Raw genomic sequence first — 22943 nt, forward strand, 5'->3', positions numbered from 1 at the left:
TATAAGTTTAATAGGAAACCTGTTAAGATTCAGAACACAAATGCTTCAACAGAATATTAAATCCTAAAGAAAATTGGACAATTTAAGCCATTTAATGCACTTAGTTATTTAAGTAATCATTTGCATTTATTGTATAATTTTTTAAAAAATATTTAGTGTAGGAATTAAAAATCTCTTATCCATGAAATACCATTTTCAGGGTCCTCTATCAATCCAGATCAATACATGTTTATTTTAGCACTGTATTTTAAAAAAAATCCACAAAAGTTAGAAGGCAGAAGAGAGCAATATTCTCTGCTTCTAGTTCTGGCAACCTACCTCTGAAATACACAGTAATTAATTTATTATCTGTCTGCATAGAAATCCTGCCTGCCTGTCTATGCCACCTTGGACCAGTCACTCCTCTCGGCCGCAGCAAGTAGGCAATAGAAACCATGTCTGAAATCTTACTAGGAAAACTGCAGAAAACACTGATGAGGAAATCACACCTGGCATAGTGAAAAGAAGTAGATGCTGCTATGCCTAATCAATTGTGCAGTAAGTCCACAAGTCTATCAAGAGATATACTGAAATAATCTGTCAAGGCAACAAATTTAATTTCAGATTAGCGAGGGGTGATTTGGGAAATGGAGCAAAGCTGAGAACACAATCCAGCTAACAGCATCTTCAAATCCGATAACTATCAAATGCAATATCCAATGAAATGTACTGTGTTCAAAACTATTTTAACCATTTAAAGAATGCAGTTTCCTTATGAAATATGAAAATCATAAAAGAATCCCAAAGCACAGAAAGCTATATATTAAAATATATACAGGACTTTCATGCATGCTAGGGTTACTTGTTAAGACAGGCACAGTAGCCACGTTAATAGCTTTTGTGGGTGGGTGGGTGGGGGGCGAGGGAAATCTGCAGCGCTCCACCTAGCCCGATATACGGCTGCCAAAGATTTTAACTCACATGAGGCAGAGGCAGATGCAGAGTGTCACTCCAGTCTTGAAGGAGTTACACTGGACTCTCCTGTCAAAAAGAAAGAATCAAACTGACTTTAAAAAAATGCAGCAGTGGTGATGTATTAACACCAATATGCTTGCCTGAGCTACTGGCTTGAGGACAAACAAAAACCAGCCAGTGAGACATAATTTATATTTGCTGATCTATAGGCAAGATCCCATATTCAAATGACAAAACGCTCTTAGATTCAGACACAGAAAAATTGCAGGAGGCTTTAGCACAAAAGGGGTAGTGTGTTTGTATGAATTTGCTCCTATGAAGATTTAAAAAAAAAATTAAACCTCTGATCCAATTACATAGTGTTACTTCAGCAGCAATATAGAATGTATAATAAAACATTAACTTATCAACTTGAGGTCACTGTTTGCTCTATATGACCTGGTTTGATTAAAATAGTTAACTTTTCCCCATTTCCTGTACCACAAAAGCCAGTTTAGTGCACGTTGGAAGGAAAGAGAATAGCAGTGCGTATATTATACTCATGTCAGGATTCCGAAAGAAAATAATACACCTATTTGATGAGACATATGCTGCAATAAATGTTGAAATAGAACAGAACATAATAGAATACCTTATTTGGCCAAGTATGATTAAACACATAAGGAATTTGTCTCCAGTGCAGAAGCTCTCAGTGTACATGCAAAGCAGCAGAATAATGAAAATCATCATCATCATCATCATCCCAATAGGAGAGGAAAATAAGAAGGATAATAATGCTACAGTCATGTTACTTGGGTAAAGACACATAGACACTAGACAGCACTGTGAGAATTAGGTGTTCAGCAGAGTGATGGCCTGAGGGGGGAAAAACTGTCCCTGTGTCTAGTTGTCTTCGCATGCAATACCTTATAGCAGCCTCCTGAGGGGAAAAAGCTGAAACAGTTTGTGTCCAGGATGTGAGGGGTCTGCAGGTATCTTCTCAACCCTCCTTCTGACCTGCACTAGGGAAGGCAGGCTGGTTGCAATTATTCTTTCTGCAGTCTTAACTATCCATTGGAGTCAGTACCTGTCCTGTTTGGTTGCTGTATCAAACCAGACAGTTATAGAAGTACAAATGACAGACTCAATAATTCCTCTGTAAAACTGTATCAACAGCTTCTGGGGCAGTCTGAAATTCATGAGTTGATGCAGGAAGACCATTCTTTGTCGTACCTTTTTAATGATGGTTCCAATGTTAGGTGTCCATTTCAAGTTCTAGGAGATTATAGAACCCCAAAATTTGAAGGACTCTACTGTTGATACTACACTGGCGAATATGGTAAGAGGTGGTAAAATAAAAGGTCTCCTCCTAAAATCCACTCTCATCTCTACAGTTTTAAGTATAATGGCATGTTAATAAATGTTAATCAATTGCAAAAACCTATGGGGGGTATCAAGCAGAATAAAATAAGAATACAGAAAAATTATGAACTACTCATTCCTACCAGTGCATGCTGACTTCCTCATTTATCAGCCGGAAGAATCAAATCCAAGGAGCCTCCACAGGCACTTGCACAACATCTGCCCAACAATTTTAATATCGTTGCCCAGGGGAGAGCCAAATGGGTCACTGAACACCCTGACATAGGAAGACATATAAATGACCCTACAAAGAAGGGGCCAGGCTTTGAAATACCATGTCAGCAATGGACAATTCTGAATAGGATTCACATCTCACACGGCATCTGCCAGGACTCTCTGTATAAATGGGGCACAGTATCCTCCAGTGTGACTGCGGGGTCCCACGTCAAACTGTAGATCACATTGTGACCAACTGTAAGCTGAGAGCATATATTAGTCCAGTATTTGATTTTTTTAAATATAAACAGTGTTGTTCTTCAATGGTGAGATGGCCTAGACATTGGTATTTGAATATAGATATTTTTAACATTTATATTTTACTGTGTTTTACTAATCTAGGTGAAATATTAACATTGCTAATCCATGTATGATATGCCATACGCTACATAAATAAAGAATATTGAGAATAAAAAATTATGAAGATCAGGAGCTGATGATTGGTGATTGATGACTACATTTAACACTTCTGGAAAGGAAAAGAATTGCAAGTCCCATGGAAAGTTTGGGAAATTTTTATTTTAAAATTGTAAGATCTGGTGGCTTTCACAATAGTTTTTATGTTTTTTCTCAGAATTGAGGAAAATATGCTGCTGATTTTTAGCAATATGATTGGAAAGGGATGTAGGAATTTAGGGGTTGCATGTGGTCATAGGGACTTAGAATATCCACTCCTTAGAGTGGTGGCCATAAGGACAATAATGTCAAACATGACTAAAAAAGGAGCTTACCTCTTTAAACTTCTTATAAATGCAGAAGTATATTGAGAAACGCTGACAGACAGGAGAAATAGGAAGATGAAGTAATAGCTTTTGTGATATTTACCTTTGCAAGAATCACCTGATACATTACGAAATATAAGCCAAGCCTAATTCACTAGACTAGTGTAGTGTTTGTGCATCATTTCTAAGTAAACGTGTGATGAACTGCATGTTGCAAATTACTAAAATTCATCTAAGATGTACTTTATAAGTGAGTTGTTTCCATATTTCTAAACATAAAAGCATTCCCACTGATAAAACTCAAATATGCTGCTTGTGTGGCTATATATGCAAGAAGAACACACATAAACTTAGAACATTTAATTCCAGAACAAAAGATGCTTCTTGCTATTTTGGCTACTGCAGAGGGAATGATGACTCTTGTTTAACCTTGCTATAAAGATTAGAAGCCAACTGTGAAAACAAGCACATAATACACACACCCTTCCCCTCTCAAAAGCAGATCCCTATTTCCTTTTAGCTGCAGCAAAGAGAAACTTCAGTATCAGAATTAATCACACAAATGTGAAATAATATTTCTGTGGAAACAAAATTTGGCAACCATGTTCAGTCTAGTTTCTGCTTTTGCCAGACTCTGCTTTTAAGTTTAATAGCAACAATCCTTAACTGATGATGAACTGCATGTGGCCCCTAACATTCCTTTGTAATCACTCAATACTTCAAGATCACACTACCAAAATCTGGCAAAAAGAACTAACTGTTTTCCACAGCATAATTCTTTTTCCTTTAGTGTAATATTGAAAAAGTTAGCAGGAGGTCTCCTGGAAGACTATTGCTAACAGATAACCATGACAAAGATTAAATATTTTATCTGATAAATTTGACACATTCTGCTCTTTTCCTGGCACTGCTATATTTAGGATTGGGTTTCTCTCCCAACTGACTCCAAATTTTAAAAATTCCTTCATTTCATTTGTTTTTGACTTATTTTATTTGCAATAAGAACATCTATTGTAACTCTATCCTTCTAACAGATGGCCAGTACTATAACAGTATATCCCAACAAAAGAACAATACTGTACATTCCTGTTACTTCTATCATATGCCACATGTTTTGGTTTAATACACATCGATTTAAATATTTCCTCATGTTCTACTCCAAAAGTTACATATTTAAAAAAATCAGCAACACATACAACAATCAGTAATTGTATTATTCTCATAAAAAATCATAATTAAGAGAGTAGATAAGAGATATATCTTTCCTCTTTCCAAGCAGCAATGTTGTAATCTCAATTAACTGGTTACTAATTCTCCAGATTTAGCTCGTAGGTTGCTCAATGTTATTTTTCTGTCAGATGCAAAATGACTTTATAGTATTCGTACTACTTTGTTTCTTAGCCCGTGTTCTTTTGCTAGCCAATATTTTCAACAATGATCTCATGATCTAAGCTTAATTAAAGAAACAAACAAACTCCTGGTCTTTACAGCTGCTACCTCTCCTCTTATAGTTAACTTGAACATCCTGAATAGCTTTACTGGGCTTTGGATATTCTTGAACAATACAAAATGGACTAGAGGGATGGCCAGGCAAAGGGAGAATGACCTTAACACAAAGAGCTATAGATGAGACCCAATGGTAAAGTGATTTCAGGATTCAAGATTTCAGTCAAAAGTATGTCAAGTACTGGAAAATCTCCAAAATTCCATTAATTTTGCTATGTATTCTGTGTGTGCCAGAAGCCAAAAGCATACAGAAAAGTTCTACATTATAAATTCGCACTTAATCACATTCTCTGAAAGTATGTGTGTACTTTTCATCCATCTCCTGCTTATTTATACTTGATCATATATAATGAGCTACTGCAACTAAAAATGACCCAACACCAATATCTTATGTGTTTGCAATTATCTTTTTCAGAAATGCTGAAAACTAGCCATGCAAATAAAATGTTTGATAGTTAGCCAATATATTTAATCACTGAACTACAACTGGATATTCTAGAAAGTGAAGTTAAATTGGCTCTATAAAATATTGCTAACCAAATGCTGCAAGAATTGGCGAAATATCAGCAGAACTCTAAAATCTGATAACAAAATGCAGAAAAGAGTTTTGTAAACAAGTATAAAAAACAACTGTGACCAAGGGAGTGAAAAATATCCATTATATTTGAGTACCACAAAAAGGTAATGTTAAGGAATGTTCTAAGATAATGCCCAATATTTTGCAACACTAATTTTAATAACACATGGAATAAGAATTTCCAGGGGTACAAATAGATTCAGAAGAAGTGATGGCACCCAAGATCATTTGATTAATAGCTAATGGAAACATGGAAAAAAAGCGGGTTTTTCCAAAACATATATATTTTTCTTTTACTGATTATACAATGGCTATTGATAGGATAGTCTGAAACATACTATGGATATTCCTTAAAAACCTGTTATATCAGAAACCTCATTTACCTATTGAAAATTACTATTACCAGGAACTCTCCATTGGAATGCAATATAAAGCAACTAAATGGTTCAAAATGGAGAAAAGAATATGTTAATGTTGTGTATTTATATCTCATTTATTCACCTTATGTGCACAATGTAAGTGGCAACAGATGTTATCTTTCTAGAATCAAAAAAATGACAGAAATAGGAAGGTGTTAATATATCTAGATAAAGTTTACAGGATATATGACAATTATGTAGGGGACACAGTTTTCTAAATTTTGAAGAAATTAGTACACTGATTTCAATTAACCTTTTAGAATAGCAGTCAGTTGCTCACACCATTTCTTCCAGTAATCCAGTGATTTTTGTAAATACAATTTGAATGAAATCTTTCCTTGACTCAATCTTTTGTCTGATATTCCCTATTTGATTGACATATACCTGTGATACGAATACCACAAGAATACCTGCAGTATGGTTACAACAGAAGATATTGAGAAACTAAAAATATAAACTGCTTATTCACAAGATTGCTGCAACATATTAGGGATATGCAAAATATTCAATTTTTCTTTCAGATCACAAGCTACTTCTATCAATTTATATATCTAGGGAAAAATTAATCCAATTAAAATCAAGGCAAAAAAAAAAGTAAAACAATTGATTGCAATAATTATTTAAAGCTTGGAAAGACAGATGTATTTTTACCATCTTCTTAAACAGCAAGATACTAGAAGCCAGAAACATCTTGAAAACACATTTCACTTCCAGACAATTGCAGGACTATTTCCAGAGCAGCTGAACCAGCACTGACTGGAGGAAGAATGGAATGTTTCAGAATTCCTTGGAACATTCTGTCTCCAAAATGTAATATTCAACATACTGCACACCCAAATACATAAAAAGAGATATTGGGCAATAATACAGTGTTCAACTGCAGTGGTAGCAAAAACAGGGCTCTCATCATTGCTTACCATCATGTTGACACTTAACATGATTTGGAATGATTGACTGTAAAAGACACTCTCAGAAGAGACCTGTCAAACTCCTAATCTAAAACCCCTGCTTCTATATTATGATATAATATGTTCATTTATTAGAATGTTTATTCAACAAAATGGACAGGATTTATACAAAATGATAAGAATGTAGTCAACTGCTATCTGTTCTTTAGTTCTCTCTATAAACTGCTTAAACAAAATTTAAATAGCTCCTTAAATAAGCACTTACTATTCCAAAATATAGTAAGGCATTCTTATTTTTGTTAGCAATAAGCTCATTTATGAAACATAGATTTGTATACATACCAGCTAAAGTATAATCCATATCAAATCCAAAGCACTTTATTTTTTCCATGGCTAGACTTCTATTCACAAAAACCCTGCCAAAAAAAAGGTAAGAAAACCAATAGTAAGTATTGTTGATATGAAATCTGAGTAAATAGCATGAGGATCACATATGCTTCAAACTATCCAAGAGTTATTAAGGGAACATGCCAAGGGACGAAATGACTGAGACGCATTTACAGTGATCCTGAGCACATTCACTTTGGAGCAAATGCCACTCGACTCAGTAGACTCATCTGGGAATAACCTTATACTGTTCAGAACTGGGCTGTTAATCTTCTAAATGCAATAACATTGCTGGATGCTATCAGTGGCAGTTGTATTTAAAAGATTCTTAAGAGAGCGGATTTTTCATTTCATATAGGCGAACAGAATTAACACGAATTGCAGATACCAATCAATAATAAAGAAAAAAGGATGAAATAATGTTCATTTTTTTAACTCAAAGAAAATAAAAACAATATACCAAGAAGGTGGCATACTGGCTGTGGATTGTTTGCCTACTAATTATATAATTTTTTAAATATTAAAATTATTCTCAAAATCAAGCCTATCTCATTGTATCATTAAATAATCTATGATTTAAAAATGCTATATAAATTACACTCTAATTCCACCAATATATAAATGCAGAAAAGGTAACGGTTAAGTTGTCCCTGCAAGTTTTACCCCACTTTAGGGGGCAGTGCTCATCTCCGTTTCTTAAGCCAAAAAGTAAACGTTGTCCAAAGATATTTTGGTGGTCATTTGGCCAGCATGACATCACCCTGCAGCGCAAAGTATATGGCGAAACATGAATGCTGTTACCTTCCTGTATGCTTATATGTAGTACCCATTCATCTACTTGCCATGCTTTCGAACTGCTTGGTTGGCAGGAGCTGGGACAAGTGATGGGAACTCCTTCAGTCTTGCGGTACTCGGGTCTCATACTGCCGAGCTATGGACCTTTAACAGTCTAAGACTCAGCATCCTATCCACTGAGCCACCTTATAAATGCATAAAAATGTATGGTGTACATTAATTTAAATTAACCCCTGCGCTAACAACTTTATATTCAAAAACATACAATTCTTTTTATACTATACAATTCAGTTCTGAAGAAGCTTCTTGGATGAGAAGCAAAATGTTTTCAAGGAAACAACCAAGTCCAGTTGCCTTTTGAAAAGAACCTTTGGGACAACCATGACCTGAATGATTGAGAATCTCCATAAATTTCCCTTTTCTCCTTTAACATTTCATCCTATAAGTAGCATACAAGTGCACTATTTATTACATCACAAACTTGATCATGCACTAACTTGAACAATCAGCTGTTTCAGTACCGCAGTACAGTTCAGTTATTTCTGGTGCCTTCCGAAAATTAAAGGAAAATCCCTTGAAGACCTTGCATTATTATTTTTTAAATTGCCCTACTATTAAATATACCCGTGAAGAAAGGAAATTACTTGTTTGGGAAATATGCTTGAAAAGTAATTGAATTTTTGCCTATTAAATAAAGTACTGAAAATATGTAATTTACATTCTACCATAAGACAAGGTTAACAAAATTACATTTTTGAAAAAATTCAGAGAAATCAGTCAATCCAAACTTGTGGAATAATGCTTTCTGCATTAATGAAATAAATACAGTAGTCAATTACAAACACACTAATAGGCTTTTTGTATCTTCAAGTACTACTTGGATTTTCTTTTTAGATTTATAGGATAAAAAAGATTAAAGTAACATTTCACTTGTACAGGCTTATGAGGTATGTTAAATATTAAAAAATGAACAAATACATCCGAAGATGCATTATTAACTGCTTAGAACCTCAGAGATTTCCCTTCCAAAATTCAAGTACTATCTAAACAGCTAGTCTTAACACAAGACAATTTACAAATACGCACATTTGAATTCCATTCCACCATTAACATTTAACGTCAAACTATCATATTTCTGTACTAAAAAACTTACCTCATCATCTTATTTGGAGGTTCTTGTAAAATTTGTAGCTGTCAAATTCACGTTACCTATTTTTTAAAAGACTCCGTTCCCCCATATATAAGCAATTTTGCTTTTTTCTGGCTTGATTTCAGCATAGCACTATGCGTGAAACAAACTGGGAGATGCCACGTATTTGTTTAGACAGTGCTAGAGAACCCAGATCTGCAGCTAATTTAATAAGTTACAGGATATCACTGTTCAATACATCTCCGTTTGGAATAGAATCTCTCTGGCTATATGTTTTACCCTTACTTTCAATGCAGCTCTTAAGAGTCACAATTTCCTGGCAAGCTGCCTGTTTTGGCAGTGAAGCATAGAAAGTACAACGGTGGAATGAGATAGGAGGGAGGGGAGAGACAGTTAAACATGACAAAAGTTACACAACAGCTACCATCAGAATATACGAAAGGCACTATAAACAGAAGCAATATTGCAAATTTATGATGTACCCTATGAGCCCTTGGGATATCAACAGAAAGGCAGCATTGCTAAATATCTCATGGTTTTGGGTAAACAAGATATGATTCATCTTTCTCATGCATGGTTTGATCTCTGGCAACAGGATCATCACAAAAAGGCAGTGGGGCTTTTTTGTACCCTCTGAGGATTCTCCAGATATAAACATAGATATTAGTTTGTAAATTAAAATGAAATTAACCACAAAACAGTCCACAGAATTCAAGTTCTTTCTGACAGTTTAGGAATCTCATCTGAAAAAAAGGAGAGATTGAAGAAATTGCATGTTCAAGTGCATAACCAGTTAACAGTCTGTTTGGACAGAACAGAATCAGGGGTGATAAGCACAGCACCACAATTAAAGAATGGTTCTCTCTGTACTATAAGGGTTTGTTCCAATATGGAAAAAATAATATAGTTCCTTCTAATTTTACAGAAACTTCTTCCTTCATACAGTTAACCTCAAAATGAGTATTTTTTAAACACTATATAGGACAGCAAGGAAGAACCAGTTTGTGGTGATAGTTAAGACATCAGGCTACAAATTGGTAGACTATGAATTCTAATCCTGGCTTAGATATAAAGCCGACTGAGTGATTTGGGCCCAGGCACTTTCTCTCAACCCTAGGAAGCCAGCAATCCTTCTGAAAAGGTTGCAAAGAAAATGTTTGCAGTCCTTAGGAATCAAAACTGACTTGAAGGCACATGTGTGCCTGCGCGTGCACACACATGCGCGCACACACAAATATATACACACAGAAAGAAAGGAAAAAGACATGTTTAAAAATGTCCCTACATATTTTGCCTTTTTTCTACTCAAGTTCTCCAGACTCAGAGAATATAATCCTGCTCCATGCCAGATAGAAATGTTGGTGTCTCTGAATACTAAACAATTTTGTGGCATGGCAGCAGATAAGTACTGAACAGTTATGCTGGTTTTTATATACAAAGGAGACTACTTGGAATATAGGAAAATATTTATATGCACTTTTTTTAACGCAAGCAGATTCTATAGCAAACTGAACCTACTCTTTGTCCTTCCACAAAATGTTGAGTATGACAGGATTTGAAAGTAAGAGAAAATTAGAAAAAAATAGCTTTTAAGGATTAGAGGCAATGTCATTTAGAATGAGTGAATGAAGCTTGTATTAGGGATATAAGAGATAAATATTCCTTGAAACCAGTTCCTGTTTCAATCTCTCCCACAAATGGATTGAAGGCATTGCTCAATATTGCCCAACCTGCATTGTATCCTCTAAGATTCAGGTCTAGATAAACATTTTCTTTGATAAATAGCTTTGATCCTTAGAAGTCAGGACACTTAGATTACAATAGTGTTTAATTCAGGGCTATGACTGGAAGGGTATTCATATATATTGTCTCATGGAAACAATACAATTTACCAATTATTTATCCTCCAACCCACAAATTAGATAATGCCAACTGAGTTGGATAATAAAAGTAATATTTGATTCTGATGGAAATGCTTACTTTTCTATGCTATTTCTATTAATTACTAAATAATGAAGAATAATAATTGTAAGGGAATTCCAGTAATGGTGCAGAGTCACTTGGTGAAGAGATGGGCAGCCTAGAAATTTAATCAAACAATCAATGGTACAATATACATATGTGGGCATTTATAAGGGCGTATAAAAATATACCTAATCTTTTTCTGGTAATATCAGTTCACTTTGTATTAAATTTTAGCATCCAGGACTGTACTGTACAGGTGTCATCAAAATGAGAAATGACAAAAGTATATAAAAAAAGAAAATTGTAACACACACACACACAATTCTGAATTCTGCAAAAAAGTATTCAAGAGAGCCAAAGTCATAAAAGAACTCCATAGAACAGTGATTCTCAACCTGTGGGTCGGGACCCTATTTGGGGTCGATCTACCATTTCACGGGGGTCGCCAAGCAAGGCTGTCCGCCATTTTTTTTGTCCGCCATTTTTTTGTCCGCTATTTTTTTCGTCCGCCATTTTTTCCCCCTTTTCCGGCGGGTGCCTTACCTCTCTTGGGCTGGGCCAGCTGGTGGTTGGCCTGCTCCGTCTCTGCCGCTTGCCAGCTACGCCTTGGCCGGCGCAGGGGGCGGAACCACGTATGCGCGGCGCTCCCGGGTAGAGAAAGTCCTCGACTTACGACCGGTTGGGTAGTCCTCGACTTACGACCAGTTTAGTCCTCGACTTACGACCGGTTTAGTCCTTGACTTACGACCGGTTGGGGTCGCGGCATTAAAAAGGTTGAGAACCACTGCCATAGAACCTTTATAAAAGCTCATAGGTTGATCCCACCCATTCCCTAGGCAAACTCAAAAGTTGGTGATGCTGAATGAGGTGGATGATCTTTGCTTTTATATTTTTTTAATGGCTGCTATGTGTATACGTTTTTATCATTTTTAATATTGTTACCACCCTAGAATTGTGTATCTGAGATGGGCAGCTACCTAAATCTACTAAATAAAATGAAATAAAAACTTGTATATTTAATTGGAACTCTTCATTAGAAGGATTGCTAACTTATGAAAATTACGGATATAAACTCCTCAAGCAAAATCAAAAACTTCTATGATATAATTTTCTTTCAAGAATCACATCACAACCATGCTCTCTGCACATAAGAACCTAATTATTTTATTAACTGTAGCAGCAACATTCTGACATGGTAACTCCTTCATTTTCAAGTTACATCAAAAGAATCTGATTTTGTATCTTACAAAATCTTTAGGGATTATCAAAAGAACTAGAATATCAGAAAAATAACCCCTCAATATATGCAGATGCAAGAGTATTATTCTCATACATATGATTATATAGAAAAATTAATGATTGCACAATTGTATATTACCATGTTTACATATGAGATAAATTTCCATTTTCTTCTACTACTGTAAAAGAAAACTGGTATTTTTCTTTAATTCAGCCCAAGAAATTAAATAAAAGAAACTGCTCCAAAGTTCAGGTATAATAATAATAATAATAATAATAATAATAATAATAATAATAATAATAATAATAATAATAATAATAATAATAATAATAATAATAATAATAATAATAATAAAGTTGGAAGGGACCTTGGAGGTCATGAAGCGGCATTTCCTGCTCAGGCAGGAACCCTACACCATTTCGGACAAATGGCTTCTTAAAAGCTTCCAGTGTTGGAGCAATCACTGCTTCTGGAGGCAGGTTGTTCCACTGGTTAATTGTTCTAACTGTCAGGAAGTTTCTCCTTAGTTCTAGGTTGCTTCTCTCTTTGGTTAGTTTCCATCCGTTGCTTCTTGTCCTGCCCTCAGACGCTTTGAAGAATAGCTTGACTCCCTCTTCTTTGTGGCAGCCCCTGAGATATTGGAACACTGCTATCATGTCCCCCCTCGTCCTTCTCTTCGTTAAACTAGACATACCCAATTCCAGCAACTGTTCCTTATATGTTTTAGCCTCCAGTCCCCTAATCATCTTTGTTGCTTTTCTCTGTACTCTTTCTAGAGTCTCATCTTTTCTACATCGTGGTGACCAAAACTGGATGCAGTATTCCAAATGTGGGCTTACCAAAGCATTGTAAAGTGGTATTAATACTTCATGTGATCTTGATTCTATCCCTCTGTTAATGCAGCCCAGCACTGTGTTGGCTTTTTTGACAGCTGCAGCACACTGCTGGCTCATATTTAAGAGATTGTCCACTAGGACTCCAAGATGCCTCTCACAGTTACTACTGTTGAGCAAGGTATCCCCTATATTCTTATATCTATACAAATAAAAATGTAAATGTTCGTTTGTTCAAAATCTTAAATCTCTGAAAGGTCTTCACCGATTGCTTTGAAATTTTGACACAACGTTGCATTCGAATACATGCGTGTTTTTATATACCTATATTATATAGATGTCACACCTGTGACAGGTAAAAACATGCTTTTTTGAAAAACAGCACCATCTGTTGAACGTAAAAGCAACACACACTTTTACCAGACTGAGCCACAGCAACGCATGGCCAGGTACAGCTAGTATTCTTGTATATTCTTAGCCTTACATTCTTTATTTTATATGTTTAATTTCATTTATCGTGAAGCATGCAACTAATAAGAAAGCAATAAGTATAATTTTTCTATTGGACACTTCATTAGTGGAATTAAAAGGCGTAAATAAATTGCTTACCAAAATCAAAAGAACAGCATCAGCTCCTGCTTTAAAAAAAAAAAAGTACTTTCTATGTTCATCTGTTACTCTTTGGTAAACAGTTATAAAAATTAAGTGTCCAGTTTTTAATGTATGGGACATGTATACAACAATACTGAACATACACAAACTATTCTTGAACGATAATTGAAATTTTTAGGCTACTATTGCTCTATATTAATTTTTTAAAAGATGATAGGAACTTTCATCTGCAAAATTTAGAAAAAGTATTCTTTTTAACTAGAACTGATGTCTAAATGACCTCAAACTATTCTGTTTAAACATTAGTTTCATCTATCTCTATTTCCACATTTTGAATGCAAAGCAAATATCTGGTGAAGCCACAGTACACATTTGTGCCTATTTTTTTTACCCCTCTAGTCTCACGTTGGTTCAGTGAAGTCTGTGATATAAATATAGAAAGATGTCTAAAGTGAAGCCAAAGTAAGACCAGTGCCATATCAGAATACAGAAATAGAGGCCTAACTTCCATATTTTTATGCCAACCTTACACAAAGCTGTCTTTGAAAGTAGAGCAAGTAAAGCCCTTTTTCACATCAGATATATTTAAAAGGAGTTATTTGTAAAAATGTGTGCACCAAAATAACTAATTTTACCCTTTTATCTTGGAAGCTTACAGCCAATTAATTATACACACATAAAATAAGATAATACAAATACCTGGATTCTGCTTCTTGGCAATTGCCAGTAACAAGAGAGAATGGGAAGCCAACTTTTTCCATTGTTTAACCTTTACTTGTAACAGCTGTTAGACGCCAAAGAACAGTATGCAATAATCCAAAGGATGATGAGAAGTATTCCCTCAGAGTTAAAAAATAGACATCACAACAATTTGGTGTCTCATACTGAACCTCCTTCCTGTCCAACTACAATCATACTGCGTGATTGTACTCCTACGGAGGGACCAGCCTCACAGTTACTCCCAACCCAGATACATCAACAATGAGCAAAGGAGATAGCATTAGACTTCTGTGTAACGAAGAACTTCCTTCTACTAAAATGACAGTTTCATTTCCACCCAAATTCATGCTGTTGGTAATGGCTTATAAAAGAGTAGCATCTTATTTCCAAATATTTCAGTAAGTCAGTGGCTGTATAGTCAATTTCTATTTTTGTTTACACAATAAGCATTTCCACAAATAGGCAGTAAGATATAATAAGACTTACAGTTGACACCAGCTATGAGTCTAAAGCTAGCTATTATTTGGGATGAAGTGGAAGGGAAGGAGAAAGGAGGATTTTGTACATCATAGATATTATACATAAAATAAGAGCAGAGGTTGCAACCCATTTTCTATGGGTCCCCATATTTTATCTTTCTTGAATTTACAGTCAGTACTATCTATTCTAATGTGTTCTTTACAATACAGATTTTCCTAATTAATATACCTAAGATTCAATAAGCATCTCAGGGTTTTTTAAAAATCTTATTGAATTTTATTTACAACAAAACATAAAGCAAAATAAAAACATTATGTACAATTTAATATCTATGATAATCTATCGGGTACTGAATCACTATTCACTATACAGGTTGAGCCAGTCTCATAGATGACAGCTGTAAAAAAGGTATGCGCAACATCTACCCAGGGTGATGTAATACAACAGATTTGTCAACAGATTCAATCCAACTTTTAGTTATTCTGGTGAAATAACTAAAGGCATAAACATACAATTCTCTAAATTCTACAGAGATTATTCCAAAATATATTCTGGCAAAAATATACATTATTTTTAAAGCGACCATCAGAATTTATTGTAACTGGGGCAAATTTAAAGAACACAATCCTCAAAAATCACTCACAACATTCCTGACAACCATTCCCCACCCTTTAGCTTCTTCGCAGCCATTAGATGTAGAGGAGAAGGCAATTTTTGGTCCTACGGATTATATCTAAAAGTGTTAATAGTCATGTAAGACAGAGAATAAAAGTAGTGATAGAACAATATTATTTAAACAAACGGAATTGGGATTTCTAAAGGGTTTATTTTTTTAATTTCAGTCAGTCTAAAAAAATAATGCCTTACATGTCAGTATTTTTTTCTTTCTCAGATCTATCAAGAAATTGCATTGCCACTTTCAGCAGTTTCCTGCTCTTTTGGAGGGTGGGGAATAGGAATCTGTAGGTATCAAAAAAAATTACAAAATCCCCATCACTAAAGTAGAAAGGTCACAGTGGTGCTTAACAGTTCATGAATCCTGTTGAATTTTACAGTAATTCTGCATAAATATGACCTAAAATGTGATCTGTTCTCCACACATCCTAAAACTAGATAAAGAGTACCAAATTAAACAATGAGTCAAAAACGTTATACTTATTCATTTATTTGAAAAAAATGTTCCAAAACTACATATTTGGAAAACTATATGAGTCCTAGTGGATAATCACTTAAATACAGGTCAGTCTCAACTTAAAAACATTTGTTTAGTGACTGTTCAAAGTTACAATGGTACTGAAAAAAGTGACTTATGATCATTTTTCACATTTACAACTATTGCGGCATCCCCATGGTCGTATGATCAAAATTCAGATGCTTGGCAAGTGATTCATATTTATGACAGCTGCGGTGTCCTGGGGTCACGTGATCACCTTTTGCAACCTTCTGACCAAGTCAATGGGGAAGCCAGATTCACTTAACAACAGTGTTATACCTTAACAACTGCTGTGATTCACTTAACAATTGTGGCCAGTTTGTAAAATAGGGCAAACTCACTTAACAAATGTTTCGATTAGCAACATAAATTTTGGGCTCAATTGTGGTCATATGGTGAGAACTACTTCTATGAGCCAGCAGTGTGCGGCAGCTACCAAAAAAGCCAACTCAGTCCTAGGCTGCATTAACAGAGGAATAGAATCAAGATCACATGAAGGGTTAGTACCATCTTATAATGCCTTGGTATATTGCTGACCAAGGGGAGCACATCTTTTATTGAAAGAAAAGGTTCACATATTTTTGCCATACACAAATATGTAGGTTTGGGTCATTGTCCTAAATACATAAACAAACAGTATAATGTTTTGGATTCACTTGTTTAATTGGATTCTCTTTATCTAGTTTTAGGTCATTTTTATGCAAATATATAGAAAAGTCAGTAGGATTCAAAAACTTTTAAGCACCACTGTAGTAGCATCAGCTACAGTTCAGTAGCTGTAGATCTGTGATATGAACATGCATTTCTATAAAGAGGAAAACTAAAGAAAACCTGATTTTATTTAAAAACCTATTTTAAATAGCACATCTTTTTAAAGAACCTATTATAGGAATATTTAACAGGCTTCTGGAGATCCTGAAATAAGAATTTTTCTAAGTTCAAGAATTTACTTTTATTTCCTTGCTTCCTGTCTGAGTCAGTGGCTTTATTCTACTGGCCCATAGATCCATAATTGATGACTTGATTAGCAGTTATCATCCCAACTCTAGACATTTAGAAAATACACACCATTTTTGGATAGATGAAACAAATTAACTTAAATACTAAAAGCAAGTAGGTCCTTTGGATTCTATATAACTTTTGATGAAACTAAAACCTACTATCAGGCATTTTATTCATGCAAAGTTCTTTAAAAAACCCCAAATCCCTGCTTACCCTTATGGGTGGATCAATCATGATCCTCTACTAGAGATTTGGGAGTTTGAGGGTTGTGTAGTATATTAGCTGTTCTTAGCATTGTGTTCTTCTGGACAGAGAACTCTGATGTTGTTCCTGGGATTTGTTGAAGCCACTCTCCTAGCTAAGGAATCCGAGTGCTCTTATCACCACTGAAACCATTTTGGCTTTTACTTTACTTCCCCTGTTCTGGGAGATTGCTGTGGCTTGCTTTCAGATCTTATAGCCACTTTACACTGATGTTATGCGTCTTTTTCTCTCCTATGATCTTTCCAGTGTTGTTTATTTTACTTTGGATATATCTTCTATAATTGATCTTTCGGGTCCTGCTTCTCATACTCCTTCCTGACATTGCTGTCACTTGGCTCCTCCCTGCATCACCACTATGCATTGGACTATCTCTGAGGCCTCTCTGTACAGTCTGCACCTTTAGTCAGTAGATTACCACTTCTATAGATTTGATAGCTTAGTGCCTGATCATTGCTGATATGATCAGAGATTCAATGCTGTCTTTGTAGTCCAGTCCTTTCCAGACAGTGGTAGGATGTCCCAATGTCAGCCACAGCTTTCATGATCAGCACTGTCCTTCCTTGTGTTAACCAGTCTGGGTGAGAGCCTGCTGCTACCAACTGGTTCATCTGTGCTGCTAGGTATTCCATGTACTGCCTGTAGTTTCTTTAGTCAGTACATATGGATCATGTCTAGGCCGAGTGATGGTCTAGGCCAGTTACTTTGATGATAACTGTTTCCTATTCTTGGAGATTGTTATGGTTCGCTCTTAGGTATTGCAGCCACTTTGCACTGGTGTTATGTGTCTTCTCTTTCTTCCATATGTTCTTCCTGTTCAGTGTCGGCTATTGATGGCTCTACTGTTACTGTGTTGTTGCACTGCAGTTGGGAGTACACCTTGAATATTTTTTTGTCAGGACCTTGAATTTTCCCCCCTAGTGTTTACACAATTGTGGGAATATGTAGCTAATCATATTGTCCTCTTTTATACAGCCTTTGAAGGATGGCAAAGAGCAAATGGGCATGAGTAAGAGTCCACATGGATTACATCATGGTAATAAGAGTGGCAAAGTGCAATTATTTCTCCACCCTTACTATCTCTTGAAATAGTTCCTCATCAGCCCACTTTTTACGAGAAATCAGTCACAAGATTTTTAGTGGTTGCTATGAAGCGTATTTTGAACATATAGTGAATAATCTAATATAAAAGTGACTGAAACATGCTCTAGTCTTCTGATGATCTTAGACCAATGTACCAGCCACCTCTATATTGTATCTATATCCCTCCTAGCTAATGAATGTCACCCAGTAGGTGATATGTAGTTGGGTCTGTGCAGTAGTAACTGCTTTAAGAGAGTGGTGGTATGCCCCTTCCTCAAGAAGCTTTGTTGGACCCAATTGTTCTGGCTAATTTTAATCCAGTCTGACAACTTTTGCTTTTTGGATAAATTACTAAAAAGGCATCAAAAGGCTCTGAAAGATATGGATTTTGTTTCAGTCCAGTTTCAGACCACAGCACAATACCAAGATTCCAGTGATCATACTTGTTCATGATCCCTTGTGCAACTGGCATGGAAGTAGCCCAACAGTCCTGGCTCTACTTGATTTCTCAGCAGATTTTTGATACCAGCAAGTATCAAACCATCTTCAAGAATTGGGAATGGAGAACATGATGGCCTGGTGGTTCTCATTTATTTGTGGATCAGTTCAGTTAGTGTTAACAGGGTCAGAGGGAGAGAAATTGAATTTGAGAGATTCCTGTTAAATGGGGTGCCTCAGAGCTTGACACTTTCATTCCGCCTGTTTAATTTCCATATAGGATCAGTGGTTGAGATATCTGTTGGTTTAGGGTCCAGTAACATCAATATGCTGATGATACCCAGCTATCCATCTTAACTCTGGGCTGGCCAGGTGATGTTCTAATGTCTGGAAACTGTATCAGTCTAGATTTAGGAAAACAGGCATAGGTTCAATCCTGACATGACTGAGTGGCTTGGAATGTTTGGATCCCCCATGTCTGGAGAGGTTCCATCTTTAATCCTGAATGGGACTGCATTTTTTTCAGCATTGGTGGCAGCTCTGGCCAAGAAGGTCTTTGCACAAATTCATCTAATGCAGCAGTTGCATCCATATCTACACTGGGAGGTCCTTAAGACACTCACTCATTCTTTAGTCACCTCAGAATTGAACTATTACAACACCCAATTATGGGACACCTCTGCTTTTACAGCTGCACTGGCTGCCAGTGGGCTTCCAGTGCAATTCAGAGTTCTGATCATGACCTATAAACCTATTCCTAGCATAGGGCCTGTTTATCTTAGAGACTAACTTTTTTCCATAGTTGTTTCACAAAGTCAGAGAAGAGTCAGTCTCCAGGTTCTATCAATTAAACAATGCCATTGGGTAGGATCATCCAAATGGGTCTTCTCTATCATGGCCCATGCTCTGTTCTGTCCCCGGGCTTTGGGTTAGAATGGGCAATTGACCTTTCTACTTTTGTTATTCTACTTTTTTAATAATTGTTTTTTTCCCTTGGTTTTTGATTATTTCTGTACTTTCATAGTGTGTTTATTATTGTATTATGTAAGCTACCAGAGTTACACTGGGCTGTCTGATGAATTTAATTAATAGATTAATTATCTTAACTAGATCATTTGGGGGGGGAAATGAAAAAAAATTACAGTGACAAAAAATTACTGGATCTATAAATCAGATATGTTATAGTTTTGGAAGGTTCCTTAAGAGACAAAAAAAGCTGAAAAGAATTCAAGCTTTAGAATCTTATCTGAAAGAGGTTAAAAAATCAAGCTTCTTAAAAACTGAGAGAAGGAACTCAGGGTTGGCTTATTTGATCAAGGTTAAAACAGATAATTAGTTATTCTAATAATCCTTACTGAAGATTCCTATAAGGGTTATATATTATACACACACATACATACACATACATATATACATGTATGTATGTATGTATGTAAAAGGGGAAGATAATTTATTGCTTTTTCTTTTCTTTCAGCACCCAGACAGGGTGGATCCTACATGTTAAATGTTAAATTTAATTGACCACTTTTTCTTCTTTTTTTTGTACACTATTTTTTCTTTTTTTTTGTTATTGTTAGGGTTGAATGTATGCTTTTGTTTTGTTTGCTTTACTGTTTTGTATTTTTCTCTCTATGATAAAACAATAAATAATAATATATACAAAAAAAGATTGCACTCCTTGAAATATAGATGTCATGAATATCAGCTTTAAGAACAGTTGAAAATAACTGTAGAAAGCTATTTCAGCTGCAAATATTTATTAGTCTGGAAAAGAAAATATAGGATGTATACCAATTTTATTTAGTAGTGTTTAATTGCATTAAAGCATAGCAACATGCTTAAAAATATTTAGACTTTATTGGACTCCATTATCTTTGTATAGAAAAAGCATGTCTAAAACAGCATTTTGTTGGAAATGTAATAAGAGCAATGCTTCTTTAAAGCGCTTATTTTTACAATGTATTTGTAAAAATATTTGGGAAGAAAGTAGTGGACTATAAAAACGTGACTGCAACAAAAGCTAAAATTTTCCAAGGATAATATTCATTTGAATTTTATACCTAGTACATGGAATTTGAAAACTGGAGAACATAAATTGATTCTCCGTGATTATTTATTTATTTATTTATTTATAAAATGTATTGGCCCCCATCTTACCACAAAGTAACTCTGAGTGGCTTACAATTATAATGTTAATACACACGCACACACACACAATTGATATTGCAACATTGGAAAGATAAATATATGGCCCCATTTAAACAACTTTATACAGATAGTCCTTGACTTATAACCAGTTGTTTAACAAGCATTCGTAGTCCTGATGGTTATGGTAAAACATCATACCACCCTCCCTCTAGACCAGTGGTGGCGAACCTATGGCACGGGTGCCAGAGGCGGCACTCAGAGCCCTCTCTGTGGGCACGCAGGCTATCGCCCCAGTCCTAGGCCTTCAGCTGGGTTTTATAAAACCTTTTCGCTTTAGGCAAAAAAAAAAAAGGTTCAATTAGTCAATTTCAACTTCTCGTGGGAAAAAAAAGATCTCGCAAAGTCGGAATTGATTGATTGAACTTTTTAGTCCCACCCAGTCTGTCGTTACCACCACAGCCACGCCCACCCAATGGGCCATGCCCACCCAATTGGCCACACCCAGCCAATGGGCCACACCCACCCGGCACTCGACGATGCATAAGTGGGTTTTGGGTTGCAGTTTGGGCACTCGGTCTCTAAAAGGTTCGCCATCACTGCTCTAGACACATGATCACATTTTAGGTCTGTTCAAATTTATGATTGGTTGTCAGGTGCCTGCAATCACGTGATCGCCATTTGAAATCTGAGTAGAGACTTTCAGAATGCTGGCTTCGCAAGTGTCTTTCTCCTCCAGACAGGAGAAAGACATTAGGAAAAGAGATGGATTCCAGGGGTCAAAATGCTAAAGGCTCTTAGCTTCAGCATTCTAAAATGCTGAGGCTCAGAGCTTTTCAGAATAAGTTACCAAAATTGTTAATACATGTTGTGATGAAGGGTGAAGTTCCATTTTACTTTTTCATACTTTTTTGTTTTTACATTTTTGTAATCTAATTAGTTTTTTTCAATTTGTAATCTCTAGTAAAATTATTTGACTAAAAAGGAAAATTAATGTTATTTAATATATACAGGTAGCCCTTGACTTATGACCACAATTGAGCCCGAAATTTATGTTAAGTGACATATTTGTTGAGTTTTGCCCCTTGTCACAGTTGTTAAGTGAATCACTGCAGTTGTTAGGTTAGTAATACAGTTATTAAGTGAATCTGTCTTCCCTATTGACTCTGCTTGTCAGAAGGTCGCAAAAGGGGATCACATGACCCCGGGACACTGTGACCATCATAAGTATGAACCAGTGTCCAAACATCTGAATTTTGATCTGCAAAGGTCGTAACTGTGAAAAACAGTCATAAGTCACTTTTTTCTTTCTTTTTTTTCTTGGATAATGCACAAATTTGCATGATCATTTTGCTTAAAACAAACAAAATTTAAAAATACATATAGCAAGTTTCAGCAAGAAAATATATATATATATATATATATATATATATAGGAAGTTTTTCAGACAGACCGGTCTGATTGAGTACACCTTGACATTTTTAACTGCTATACTGCAGTTTTACTTTTTACAATATCTTTTACCATGCTACCTGCCTAGTATGTAAACTGCCCAGGTTCGAATCCCATAAAAGATATGGCTAACTGATGAAAGCAGAACAAGCTAGAAATGGCCATCTTAGTCTCCCGATTTAATTCTTTAACTCTTTGTCAGAAAAAGAAATTTGGATATATATATATATATTTCAAAATTTGGATTGCTAACAAAGAATTATATATATAGACGCCTAGAGAGCAGTTGGAGGGCCAGCCGAACCGAATCCGACCGAGCACAGGTAAGGATACATCTTAGGTCCTACCTTGTGGCGATGAGGAAGGCTAGGACTAACTACTATGCCTCACTCATCGCGTCATCAGATAATCGCCCGGCCGCCCTCTTCAGGGTGACCCGCTCTCTCCTTCAATTGGAGGGGGGG

At 35.7% G+C, this 22943-nt stretch overlaps 1 protein-coding gene across 4 annotated transcripts in view; it reads right to left on the minus strand.

The window, feature by feature from the left end:
* Nucleotides 1-22943, minus strand: part of NT5C2 (5'-nucleotidase, cytosolic II) — a 55753-nt gene that overhangs the window by 28686 nt on the left and 4124 nt on the right. For 3 of the 4 annotated variants that reach the window (XM_015819779.1, XM_029284825.1, XM_015819778.1), the window contains exon 2: nucleotides 7046-7119. In XM_015819779.1, the coding sequence (XP_015675265.1) occupies nucleotides 7046-7119 (74 nt within the window). Of the gene's footprint in view, nucleotides 1-7045; nucleotides 7120-9038; nucleotides 9077-22943 lie in introns of those variants that run through there. The other variant, XM_015819780.1, reaches the window with a different exon arrangement.

Source organism: Protobothrops mucrosquamatus, unplaced genomic scaffold (genome assembly GCF_001527695.2).
Source record: "Protobothrops mucrosquamatus isolate PMUCROS unplaced genomic scaffold, P.Mucros_1.0 scaffold984, whole genome shotgun sequence".
NCBI lineage: Eukaryota > Metazoa > Chordata > Lepidosauria > Squamata > Viperidae > Protobothrops > Protobothrops mucrosquamatus.